At 38.3% G+C, this 14,339-nt stretch overlaps 1 protein-coding gene across 4 annotated transcripts in view; it reads right to left on the bottom strand.

Moving 5' to 3' along the window:
- Positions 1-14,339, bottom strand: part of LOC127862014 (exportin-2-like) — a 76,312-nt gene that overhangs the window by 48,134 nt on the left and 13,839 nt on the right. For all 4 annotated transcript variants that reach the window (XM_052400876.1, XM_052400877.1, XM_052400875.1 and 1 more), the window contains exons 9-12: positions 8,917-9,084; positions 7,986-8,115; positions 2,589-2,654; positions 1,004-1,113 (exon numbers count right to left, since the gene is read on the bottom strand). In XM_052400876.1, the coding sequence (XP_052256836.1) occupies positions 1,004-1,113; positions 2,589-2,654; positions 7,986-8,115; positions 8,917-9,084 (474 nt within the window). The remainder of the gene's footprint in view (positions 1-1,003; positions 1,114-2,588; positions 2,655-7,985; positions 8,116-8,916; positions 9,085-14,339) is intronic.

The raw sequence follows: 14,339 nt of genomic DNA, 5'->3' as shown, positions 1-14,339 counted from the left end.
GCCACAGAACGTAGCGTCTCATCAGGATCCAAACTGTTTGCTATTCTGATAGTATTCTTTGAAAAAAAAATAGAAGAAAATGCTAATTTTAGAAATTCTGCAGACGACATTTTAGCAGACGACAAATTTCCCAGCATGCAAAGGGTTAAACTTTCCTGGGATAGCTGGTTTACCAGTACTCACTGTACTGACACACACACTTATGCCAGTAATAGACAACTGACCTACTTGAATCAAAAGTTAAGGGTTAATGGCTGTAAAAAGGATTCTATGACGAATTCTCACGCAAGTTATGAGTCATAGCTACACGTAAACCCAGCTTCATATCACAAGGAACAATTAATTCCTTTGAAGTTGTAACTCTAAAGTGCAGAAGAACTACGTCAGATCTACAGACAGACATAAAAGGGAATCCAGTGAACCCTTCCACTAATTCCTTGCAGGTGGTATACAAATAATGGAATCATCAAACATGTGTCCACAACAAAGAAGTCTCACTGACATCAGATGAGACTGTGTATGTGTACCTCATACATGATCTGTCATCATTTAACATGGACTAGCACGTTATTTGACAGGAAACATTGGTCTGACCATCGGCACACTAATCAATTCAAGGGACATGAAAGATATTAAATTTAATAATTATGTAGACATCGTCCACACACAGAGTTGCCACTGAAATTCCTTAGTAGATTCCTTTTACTGTTTGTTTTCTATTTTTCCCTGACCTGAAAAAGATTGTTGCTTTTGAGTCAGTAATACCGGTCCAAAGCTATACTGGTAACAGTGTTAATACCACAGCACACAACAAAAACATTGGGAATCTCATATCGTTACAGCCTGGCAACCAAGAGGTCATGGGTTTGATTCCAAGTTGGAAGCGTTCTCAGGATGTTCTCCAAAGACACCACTACTGGTTATACCCCGGAAACGGACAAAAAGAGTGAGTTCACAATCCTAATGCTTTCAATGCATTCAAACCAAAGATAAGCCATCTTACCACTAGGAGAGCCTGGACGTACTGTGAGAAGTTCTGTATGACCGGCCCCTCCACCACCTTGCACAGCGCCTGAACCAGGTCACAGGCTGCGCGTCGCCGCGTGTCAACATCTAGCAATGGAGCATGTTGTTAATAAGAGTCTCACTGACTGGGAAATGCAATAGACTGACACCTGACTTTGCTAATTTAGAAAAAACCCACTTATCTGTAGATTCAAACAAAGCTGATAAATTGCATTTCTTTGTGTAAAATACTGTATCACAACCCATGCAAAAGACAAAAAGGTCCGATAACTTTTAAAATTTACCCGACCTCACCATATTTTACCGGACCTCGATCTTATTCACTTAACAATAGAAATTCACCTTTTGTAGAGTTTATTTTCATTATTATGAGGTTCACATTGTATACAAATACTACATACAATAAAATAACAACTTAATTGAAACCCATTCTGTGAAAACATATGGTAAAACTTTCAGTTAAAAGTTAAGTAAGTTTTGTGATTTTTGTTATACAAGTAATTGTAAATGGCTAAATAAAACGTTAGTAATCTCCGAGGGGTAATCACTTGACAATCAAAATGGTGACATCCGTGCCGAAACAGGTATTCTGCGCCCCTCTATACCCTTTATTACTTGTGTAAATTTGTTGAATGCTGCTCACTTTCCGGCCATATCAGTAAGAAAGTGGTAAGCGTTTATTTTGCATTCACATTTGCTTTATATCACATTAATTGCTACGAAAATTTGTTGAGTTGCTTACGTCACGAAACAAGGTGCAATATTTGACTGGTTCTAAGAATTGCGCTTGGAGTTTGTTACGGCACCAGCATAGATAGCCAGTTCGACTAGTTTAATGCCCATCCCACAGTGCCGTAAATTACATATTAATCTCAAATTTACATCAAAATTTTATTGTTTACCATTATGTCTTTTTAAGCCTATTTCAATTCATACTCAAAACAAGGGACAAAATTGTCACAAAACCAGGTTTTCATTGTGAAAAAAAAATCTGATAAAGGGAGAAAACTCAAACTGAACTTTTGAAATGAACAAACAAAATTAACCCCCTTTGTAAGTTTGTTTTTTAAAAAAATCTATTTTTAGTCGTGGCGACCTTGACATTGGAGATATTGACGTGATTCTTTCGTGCGACACACCGTCCCATGATGGTGAACAAATGTGCCAAATGATTTTAAAATCTCACAATGAATGACATAGTTATGGCCAGGACAAGCTCATTTATGGCCATTTTTGACCTTTGAACTCAAAGTGTGACCTTGACCTTGGCGATATCGACGTAATTATTTTGCGCGACACACCGTCCAATGATGGTGAACAAATGTGCCAAATGATTTTTAAAATCTGACAATGAACGACATAGTTATGGCCCTGACAAGCTTGTTCCGCCCGCCCGCCAGCCAGCCAGCCAGCCCGCCCGCATTCGCCAATCTAATAACCAGTTTTTTCCTTCGGAAAACCTGGTTAAAAACCTGGTTAATTAATATACTTCTGGATTAAGCAATATGTCCTGTAAACCAGTCCAAAAGCAGTCAAGGTAAAGGCCATGATATTGTCTGTACCTGATCCCTCTATGTCCCGCCGGATGTACTCTTCAGGGTTGTCTTCAAACAGCTCCTCATCTGAAGCTGCAAACAATTAAAATGGAATGGGATAGACTAATAGCGTAGGAGTCATGCAATTCTGTATTGTTTTTTTATTTATCTGAATTAAAATATTGTCCAACTTGCATACAGCTGCCAGTCAAGAGAAATGGTCAAAGTGGATGCTCAAGGCAGGTGGCTGTTATAGTCAGATAACCATGTTTAAGATGTCTATTTGCATATGAGTCGTGTTCTGAGAAAACTGGGCATAATGCATGTGCGTAAAGTGTTGTCCCAGATTAGCGTGTGCAATCCGCACAGGCTTATCAGGGACGACGCTTTCCGCCTTAATTGGATTTTTGCTAAGAAGAGGCTTCATTTAAACGAAAAATGTCATAAAAGCGGAAAGTGTTGTTCCTGATTAGCCTGTGGGGACTGCACATGCTAATCTGGGACGACACTTTACGCACATGCATTATGCCCAGTTTTCTCAGAAAACGCAACTCATATAGTATACTTTTCATTCAAAGAAACAAACATTAGCTGACAAAACGTTCTTTGTACACGAACATAAACAACTAAAACCGTATTACTCTAATGTGAGATACTTTTGTTTCGAGCTTATCATTCATCCATAATTTATTATTTTAACAGCATGTAAAACTGACATGTAAACTAAAAAGCTCAAGCAAAGAATGATTTAACAAAGGTTATTACAAATGCCTATAGTTTTATGTTATTATTTCTAGAAAGTAGTATAGTACTAATTATCAATCATTAAAATAGCAACAATTGTTAAAAAATTTGTAAAACACTCTGATTTTATTTATTTTTAAGTTGTCCTCGTAATTATTCCAAATCAAAGTACTGACAGTACTGGTGTGACGATGCTTTTGAAGAGGATTGATATAAAAGCATCTATTTAAGTTTATCTACATCACCACAATTGTGTATGTGGGTACGAAAATTTTGGGTAGGAAAAAAATGGGTACGAAAATTTTGGGTACAAAAATTATGCCCAAAACAATAAGTACGTAAAAAGATTTGGTTACGAAAAAAAATTTGGGTAGGAAAAAAATGGGTACGAAAAAAATTTTGGTTACGAGCAAAAATTGGGGTACGAAAAAAAAATTGCGTACGAAAAATGTAGGGTAAAAAAAAAAATTGGGGGTACAGGGAAGTAGTACCAGTGGAGAACTTGTTCCTTTCAGCAAAACTGGGAGGCGGGTTACATTCTCGATCAAATATAACAAGAAATATCTTTAAAAAGGTATTCAACATGTATTTTCTGTACCACTTATCTTAAAAAACTGTCTGTTACAGTAAAACGTTTGTGGGTTATAACATTACGTTTTAGCATATAAATTCAAAACTTGACATGCTCTTTAATTACACCATGCTCTTTAATTTCACATGTATATCATACCAAACTTTATATTTCGTTGTTTCCTTTCCTAAGTTAATGATGCTATGTGTATGGACGTGATTTCACAATCCCATGTGCATGAACATATACGTGTTCTCTTTTGATTATCGTTCTTTTTCTCTAATTCAATAAGCTTAGGCATGTTTGTTCGTTAAGTACGGCAATAATTTCATGATGATTCCTGATCGAAAGTGGGTATGAGCACATAGTCGTTAGAGCACTTAAATACGCGAGTTCGCCCATGAACACATGGTAAATTTCCGCGATATGACCTAATATGTGTTTAAAACAGCAAACAATATCCAACAAACGAATGATTTGTCAAACATAGTGTGTGCACTGATGTGGCTCTGTAATTTATGTTTGAAAAGTTTATAAAATATGCAAAATGAGAAAACACACAGAAGAGCGAGTATCACAGATATGATACGGCGATTATGCTGTTTAGAAACCATAGTCGCTACAACGCTTACAAATGGCAGGTTAGAAATAATTCGTTTTCTTTACACTCATGATCGCGTTGAAAGTTAATAATACACGTTTTAATTCGCAATTTATTTACTGAATCACGACAAATGTCAAATACAATACAGAAAATGCATAGTTGTTTCATTGATCTATAAACATATAATGGATTGAATATAACTGATTTAAAATTAACGTTTTCAAACTATTATTAAATCTTTTCCCAGAATATGCTGTCCTATTTATAGCTGAGCTTCCTATACCTCTATCAATGATAATCAGCGAGGTATGCCGATTAGAAAAATCTAGCTATCTCAATCGGACTGGCTCGGTCTTTTACATAGGTTGCCATTGTGAAGAATTTTTTCATGATATGATAACTTAGACGATGCTTCGCAGCATCGTCAAAAAGCAACCCTTCTCAACATTCTAGTATTTGTGATATCAAAGTCCAATACAGCATACTGATTCTTTAACCGCGCAAAAGATACTATGACGTCTGAGGGACAAGACAACATTTAAGAGCCAATTGAAAAGACTTTCTCCTGATAAAAAATCAAGTTTCAAGCACGTTTATTCCTCAGCAGCATGCTGTCGTCATCTACAGCCATGTCATTGAACAGCTGGATGTATTTGACAGGACACATTGTTCACATCATTGGAATGAACTGAATCATTTATTACGATTCTGTTAATCTACCTTATATTTCAATTATACAATTGTTATGTGAGTAGTTTTTGCATTATTCACCATAATGATTGTGTACATGATTATACTATTGATCTAATTCATGGCAATAAATTACATAGAAATTGACATGAAAGACAATTAAAAATGCGCGTGAGTCGAGTCTGAATGAATGATGGCTAAATGTACTATTGACCTGCATGTGCCTTTTTGAAAATTTTATTTGCAACCTTTTCCATAAAGACATACTTGCATACAGGATGTAGAATCAACAGGGTTTTCTGGGGGCTACACAGGGGCTGACCAGAATGTAAACACACCGTTAAGAACTTTATTTTTCCAAATATCTTAAGTTATTGAAATACGTTTGCAAAAATCTTGAGTGCATAAAAGACAGTTTTTCTTGCAGTTTGTGCCGATATGTTAGGGTATAAGAATAAATCCTTGAATACATCTGAAATCAGTGACACAATTACAGTACACATGGAATTTTTAACAAGAACACAAGCTCATTAAATAAAGTAATTGTGATGTATTTCACATTGCCATAAGCAGCATTAAAATCTGTCTTTTATGCACTAGTTGAAATTCTTACGAAAACATTGTTTTAATAAATTATTTGGAAAAAAAGCAGCACTTACCACTGTGTTTACAAACATTAATGTTAACCCTTTGCATGCTGGGAAATTTGTCGTCTGCTAAATTTCTAAAATTAGCAATTTCTTCGATTTTTTCCAAAGAATATTATCAGAATAGCAAACAGTTTGGACCCTGATGAGACGCCACGTTCTGTGGCGTCTCATCTGGATCCAAACTTTTTGCAAAGGCCTTCAAAATTTGGTTCCCACACTGAAAGGGTTTAAGTGGGCACTCAACAAAGTCACATGATCCTGCATCCTGCATAGTATGTTCTGTTTGATTTTTCATTCCTTTCAGAGATTACCAATGACTGTACGTACCTCTAAACTGCATGTTGGGCCCTAGGCTATGACCTTCTCACAGATGCTATACATACCTCTAAACTGCATGTTGGGCACTATGACCTTCTCACAATGACTGTACGTACCCAGAGCTCCAGATAATTTTTTCAGCCGAGGGGTATTTCACTCATGAAATTTTTAATTGATGAGAAATAATCAAAATCCGATAATTTTAAGGAGTATTTATGTTCAAAGGATCAGAAATTATAATTAATTGTACATGTAATGTTAACTCGTTATAACAAGCAGTCTTGTACACAATAAAGCAATCACATTTGTTTAATTAAACATTTTTTTTTGCCCTTGGCTTATAAGCAGCCATTAGTCTCTTTTTCCGTCATGATTTATCAAGCCACTGTTTAGCACACACTGTACAGCCACGATCAAAATCTTCTAAGCTTGGGCCACACAACTTGTTTATTATATGTGTATTTTGGCATCATTTAAAAAGTGCTTGAAGGTAAAAGGTTTTTCCATAGTGCCACACAAGAGATGAACTGATAGCAAAAATTATATGCTTGAAGTTGGGCGATTAGGGTTTTATCGAATGTGATGTCAAATGTTTTCACCATAAGCATATATCGATTCTCAACAATGCAGCAGGGAGCCCGTTGTGTCAACATCGGCCTTTATCGTGGGCCAACATAAAATGATATCGTTCTGATTAAGGTGTAAATTAGGTCGGGAACCACATTCTATACATAGATGGCAGTGTTTTTTTATGGCAATTTCGGGGCCGATATTCGGCCCCATTCCCCTCAAAAAAAAGTATATATTTTTCCCCCATTTTGTAAAAAAAATCCCCTCCAGAAGAAAAAAAAAAAAAAAAAAAAAATTATTTTATATTTTTTTAAAAAGAACTGTTTCATAATCATGACAAATATATCTCAAATTTATTTCATAAATAACTTACAAAGTATATGACTATAATTTATATGATTTGTAATCATTATAAAGTGTTATATTAAATTAGATTAGTTTTTCCAAATCAGTGGACTTTTCACATGAATTGCATTTTTCTCCCAAAATGGCCAGGAAAAGGCCTGATGTATCTTTATTGTGTCAATATTTGTTGTTAAAAACATTCCAATTTGGTCCATTGTATTGATAAAAAATGCTCAAATTTGCCATTTAATACAAAAAAATAAAATCAATTCGACTCAAAATGGCTAAGAAAATTGAGACTGTGCATGAAGGCTGAACTGTCTGAAACTAATGTTGAAAAAAATCATTGATATATATTTCAGAAAAAGGACAGAGACATTCTGCTGTGAATATAATATTCATACAAACATGTGTATTCATATAATAAATATCATTACATATAAAAGAGTGAATTTTTAATTTTCCCCTTTCCCTAACAAAAGACGCATTTTTTCCCCTTTGGACGGGCCCCGCCACCATTCCCCTATAAGTGAAAAAAAACACTGGATGGTGATGTCACTACGTTTTTACCGGTGTGGACACAATCATGGAAACCAGTCATGTTTACATGAATTTATATGCATGTATAAACGGCTTATACGCATTGAAATTGCACACTATGCGTAATCCGAATTAAGTCAGGAGTTTTTTACTCAACAAAATTTTAAGTCATGGGTATTTTCTTTTTTGTCATGCGTATTTTACGCAAATATGCATCTTATCTGGCCCTCTGTACGTACCTCTAAACTGCATGTTGGGCACTATGACCTTCTCACAGATGCTGTACGTACCTCTAAACTGCATGTTGGGCACTATGACCTTCTCACATTGACTGTACGTACCTCTAAACTGCATGTTGGGCACCATGACCTTCTCACAGATGCTGTACGTACCTCTAAACTGCATGTTGGGCACTATGACCTTCTCACAGATGCTATTCAGGGTCTCCAGGTTTTCAAACAGACTCTTGTAGGAGGGACGCTCAGCCACCGATGATAGGAAACCTATGGCGTTGCTCACAAGCTGGAACATGCAGTCACTGCATTTTTTTATCCATGTATTTGCATAAATAACTTGATCCTGAAACCTGACAGTAACTTCATTTCTCAAAATTATCCCACTTATTTATTTAAATACTTGATCCAAAATACACTCGTCTTTTACTGAACAAGACCATAGATAACACATCCTTGCTCTCCCTTAGAAATGTGTACTTGCCCCTTACAAAACTATGTAATTGTTTGGAAATCAAAGTAACACGATTTTGATGATACATCAATTATTTATTTTTTTTCAAAATAATTGTTCACAGTATAAGCAAAAACTTTTCCTCGATATATACAGTGAAAATACAAAATAACTGAACAAATAAGTGCAAAGGAGCTGTGCAATCGACCTTTTGATGTTTTTTTAATGGTATTTTACGCCTCCAAAATGCACAAAACCAGTGAGATAAGCATTTACAATCAAGCTAACAGTATTGTTGCCACTCAATGGCAAGTGCGCGAGTGGCATTTTTTACCCCTGTGACAGTTTAAATTCTGAGCAAAAAAGGCCCAATAACAGAAATAAAATACACATGTACGTACGAACAAGTGTACTACAAGTAGATGTAATACCATTCCCAGAGGTTTGATTTAAGTACCTATTTAGGGGAGGGTGATTACCCCCTCCTTCAAGGGTTCAAAGAAACTCTTCATTTGTATATTATAATAAAGATCCAGCAAAGTTAATAAATACTTGTAAAATAAGTTTTAAATTGAAAAGAGAGAAATTAGCTCAAAGGAGGAACTATCACAATGTTGATGAAAAATGCTGTCTTACCAGGTCAAACTTGACTGCCTGGCCGGTGGAGACAAGCAGGCTCCAGATGGCTGTGACAAAGCCCGGCAGGTGTGGGCAGAACTCCTCATCATACTTCTGGGCGTACAGTGCCACGTTGTCACACACCTGAGACTTCACCTGCTCCAGAAGGCCTGCCTCCTCCTCATCCTGCCATAGCCAATCAGATTGCAGTATTCATTGCAAGGATGATTTCCGTTACAAATTTCCCAAAAATTCTCACCCTGTAGGACTTGAGAATGAAAATCCCTAATGGCCATAAAGAAAATATGTTCTTGCCCTTTTGAAAAAAAACATGTCATGATAAGAAAATCTAAATATGTATTATGGTTTGCTTCCGAACTCATGATTTTCATTGGATAGTTAAAAAAGACACTCCTGGATTGGTTTGCAAAGAGCATCAATCTATCAAGGCATTTTTTTCCAAGTCAAATTTCCAGTTTTCCAAGATGTTTATTTAAGAACAAAAACAACTTTTCTTAAAATAAAATTCATTTTAATTATTAAATACTTACCTGCTATCCCTAGCTATACCTTTCTAGGTGGGTTAGCTTCTCCAGAAATATTCAAGTGCCGGAATTCAGCCACCTCTCCTACTGAAAACAGATTCAGGTTAAAAATAGTACAATGTAACCTAACCGGAAATCAAGAACCGTAACTCATCTTACTTTTCATACAATTATGAAAATATAAAACGATGAGCAGGGTTGGGAGGTGGGACTTACCGATAGCAGGTAAGTATTTAATAATTAAGATGAATTATATTTTAACAAAATTTGTTTTAATGTCATAAATACATACCTGCTGTCCCTAGCTGATTTTGTAGCTGTGGTGGGAGGTTCTCGTTATATTTTCCCATCACAGCAAAAACCCATAATCAGGTTTTTCAGCCAGAGATATTAGAAATGTGTCCTCATACAATCTTCTTTAGTACAGTATTGTACTTAGTTTCTGAACAGGACCAGTACATTGACGCCATGGAAGAAACTACCGTTTGAGCAACCACAAGACGACCCAAAATATATAAATTGTCCTGTTGACACTCAAGAGAACGAAGATAGAATGAGGAAAAGGTGGTAGGATTCCTCCAAAAAGCAGCTTGAAGCACTTCAGAAAGTGGAACATTATTAATATACGCCCACGAAGCCCAAAGAGCTCTTAATTCATGCAGTCTGATCTTAAAAAGGGATAAATCCCTAGATGAGAGAGATAAATACGCATTGTTAATAGTCGAGGCTACCCAACGAGAAATCGAAGCCGCAGACACATACCCCTTTTAACGGAATGAAGTCACTTACGAGAACCTCGAATAGACTTTACTCTTTTAAAATAGAATTTAACGCCCTGACTGGGCAAAGAAGTCTATCATCATCTTCATGTCCACAAGTATTAGAAAAACTTTAAAGGGTTAGAAGCCATAGAGGGGAGTTGACTTTTAGCAAGGAATCCTGGCTGACATAACAAGGCTACAGATCCATCTGAGAAATGAAAACGAAGATGACCATCCTCGATAGACATAGCATGAATTTCACTTCTCCATAAAAAGAAGGAAAACTGTCTTCCAAGATAGAAACTGTAAAGAAGCTTGATCGAGAGAATCAAGAACACAAGCCAAATCCCATTTAGGTGCAAGTGTATGAGAAACAGGACGTTTAAGTTCCATAGATCGAATTAGTTCCGAAATTGCTGGAGCAGCACAGACTTGTGATGATTAAGTGAATGCCAATGTATGCGAAATCATAGATGTATATCCTTTGATGGAGATAAGAGAAGGTATCTTATCATCAAAAAGATAGATGAGAAACTCCGCTATGCGTCTAACAGAGGGATTGAGGGGATCAATTTTCCCTCGAATATACCAATTAGAGAAGAGTTTCCATCGAGCCTGATAACGGCCAGACGTGTAAGTGGAACATTGCTGGATCCGCATTAAGTCTGCCTCTTGAGACAGAAGATCTGATCTGTGAGGAAGTGTCCTGGGATAATCGTACAGGAGACTGATGAGAAGATCGTTAACCACGATCTCCTGGGCCACCAAGGGGTGATCAGGAGTATGCTACACAAACTCACCCTGATTTTCGCCAATATTTGGGGAATCAGAATTGGAGATAAGCGTAAGCTTCCAGTTGATCCCAATCAAACAAAAACGCATCTACTGAACACGCTGCTGGATCGTAAACCGGACTCACATACAGAGGGAGTCTGTGATTGTGTCTGGTTGCAAATAGGTCGACCATAGAATAACCAAACATGAGAAAAAACTGATTGGTTCTTCCTGATGAAGTGTCCACTCCGATGGAAGTGATTGGTGTTTGCGCGACAGCAATCCGCCAGGGCGTTGAAAAGACCTCTGGAATATATTATGCTAGAAGAAAAATGTTGAGCGTCTTGCAAGAACAAGTAATTCCTTACTTTCTAGATACAGGAAGAATTGGAATCTGCGATAACAGATTGTCTGGAGACCATTTCCAACAAGCTGAGAGATTTGTAGCTTCTAGTCCGATCATTATGCTTAGGATTAGATAAATCTTTAGGCACTTTCCACAGTTCTCCTCGTTTGGAATGGTCATTTAGCTGATTCCAACGAGTGAAATACTGCTAAAACAGTAGAACCAAAAGGAAGGTGTGTATCAATGCAAGAAGCATCCTTAGAAAGCCTGTTGGGATCAAATGTACGGACTATTTTTTTGTGATAGAGATCGTCGAATTAGTAGACATCTCCGCAGGTCTTGGGCAATAATATTCACCAAGATTTTGAAATATCATGTCATAGATCCAATTAATTGATGACAATATTTGATCCGTGTCATCATTGGAATCGACAGTGCCGGAGCACGAGGTACCCGAAAAGGGTAGCGTAGCCGATACCCGTGGTGCAGAGTAAGTATCTGTAGTGCTGAGACAAACGCCCGACGGCCAAGTCTGAGAAGTAGTACCAGTCATAGCAACATTTGTTAATGTTAAACTGGAAACTGGATCTGGTACATAGGGTACCGCAACATTACAATCCGAGACAGGATACGAGTAGTCAGAGCGAGACTGTTTACATGAAGCATGATGAGGAGCTTTATCCCTGCAATGCCGAGAAACAGATCAGCTGCGATGGGAACGACGTCTCATAGAGTAAAGTCTCCTAGAGTCTCCAGATGATCGGTATCGATCACATCGACACCGTGAATGAGGGCTACTCGTTTAAGGAGATCGTATACGAGGTATACCTCTATTGTCGGTACTAGTTGACAACCCAGATGCCATAGAAGAAGAAGAGGAGGAATAATCCGATGATGATGATCGATTTATATTCTTGATCGATGACTGGTGACCAGTGCCCGGTAATACTGACCGATGACTGGTAGTATTGACCGATGACCGGACGATCACCGGCAGTATTGACCGGTGACCGGACCGTTCACTGTTGATAGATGACCAGTGATTGGACCGGTCCTCGGCGATTGTTACCCTGGACCGGTGACCGGTCCCTGGTGACCGGACCAATGAGCGGACCGGTCCCTAGTGACCGGTCCGTTACCCGGTGACGTACCGGTCATGCTATGACCAGTGTTGTCACCAGGCAATGACCGTATGGCGGCGGCCAAATGGTCCGGCATTGGTCATAGTCCTTGACCAATGCCATCGGGCATAGACCGGCTGACGGTTGTCACCATATGGTCTGATGTTGATCACCCTTCTAAAGTAGTTAGAATAGTACGATCTCCATCTTGCCCTGTACCCGATGACTGATGTTGCCAATTCTCGACTGTAGTCAGTGGTAGGAATGATAGGAGGATTATCCTGCACCAAATGATGATTCTCTGGTAACGAAGAATGACTATCGGCAAAGTCGACACACTGAAAATTAAAACCGGAAAAAGACGGTGAATTATCATAAATGACAGGTACATATTGTCCAAAGGAATCTCGACCCCATGTGTCACGCAAAGACGGAGTATCAGCCGGGGTTTTTCGACTAGGAATAGTAGTAGATACCAACGGTGCAGACAAAACAGCCGTTGTGGTGAAATAAACACCAGAATTGAAGGGCTGTGAAATCGGATCAGTCAATGCAACATGTGTTGACATCACACTGGGAACTGATGCATAGGGTAAGGAGACATTACAATCAGAAATAGGATAGTAATGTAACCGGTCATAACAGTCGGAACGACAATCCTTCAGTGAAGCTTGTCTAATACCTTTATTCCTGTGATGCCGAGATCTAGAACGGCTACGACGCCGAGAGCTAGAACAGCTACGACGGGAATAAGGTATCCTTGAGTATCGTTTCCGTGATGATCGATATTGATCAAAACGATGACGGGAATGAGGACTGCTCGATGAATAAGAGCGTGTCCGACGTCTACCTCTATAATCGGAACTAGTCGACGAAGAATGTGCATTCGATGACGAAGTAGGGAATAATCCGATGTTTCTGATTGTTGACCGGTAACAGATGACCGGTGGCCGGTGCCCGGTGGGTCGGACCGGTCATCATTAACAGGTGACCGGTCTCTGTTGACCGGTGGTTTGGACCGGTGACCGGACCAGTCTCCGTTGACCGGTGGGTTGGACCGGTGACCGGACGGGTCTCCGTTGACCGGTGGGTCGGACCCGGAATGGACCGGTCCCCGATGACCGGTCATTGCCCGGACCGGTCCCCGGTGACGTACCGGTCATGACATGACCAGCGTTGTCACTGGATATTGACCATATGGCGGTTGCCAATTGGTCTGGCATTGTTCGTTTCCTTGACCAATGCCATCAGGCAAAGACTGGCTGACGGTTGTCGCCATGGTAAAGTAGTTAACAAGAGTTCCGCGGTCGGAGATGACCGCATTGAAGCCGGATTTTTTATTTAAATGACAGGAAAGTACCTTTCGTGTTTTTGTCAATGCAATACTTAAATTACTGAAATATTGTTCAAAGGTCAAAATGAAATGTAAGTACTTTTCAAGGCATGAGCAAACCTTGTGTTATGTTTTGAATGCATGCATATACATGAACAACAATAACATTTAAGGTCACAAATATGAACTTGAATTGACAATTAGGAAAGTTTGATCTCAATTTTTTTATTAGCAAATTAGTAAGATATTGTTTGAAGTTTCCATCAATTTCATTATCAAATGTAAGAAAATACTACTAGTGCTGGCCAACCTTCATGTCCAGTTTGAAGACTGTAAGTCCAAGCATAAGAAAGTTATACCATGAAATAAGAATTTTAACATTTTTACATTCAAGGTCACGGTGACCTTGACCTTAAAATGACCAGTGGTCATCTACTAGTTCTGGCCAACCTTCATATCAAGTTTGAAGACTCTAGGTCTAAGCATACCAAAGTATTAACAACTTTAACATATTTACATCCAAGGTCACAGTGACCTCGACCTTCAAATGAATGACCTTGA

This window comes from Dreissena polymorpha, chromosome 16, assembly GCF_020536995.1.
Source record: "Dreissena polymorpha isolate Duluth1 chromosome 16, UMN_Dpol_1.0, whole genome shotgun sequence".
Taxonomy (NCBI): domain Eukaryota; kingdom Metazoa; phylum Mollusca; class Bivalvia; order Myida; family Dreissenidae; genus Dreissena; species Dreissena polymorpha.
Note: the sequence above shows the minus strand (reverse complement) of the source record. Positions and strands in the feature narration are given on the sequence as shown.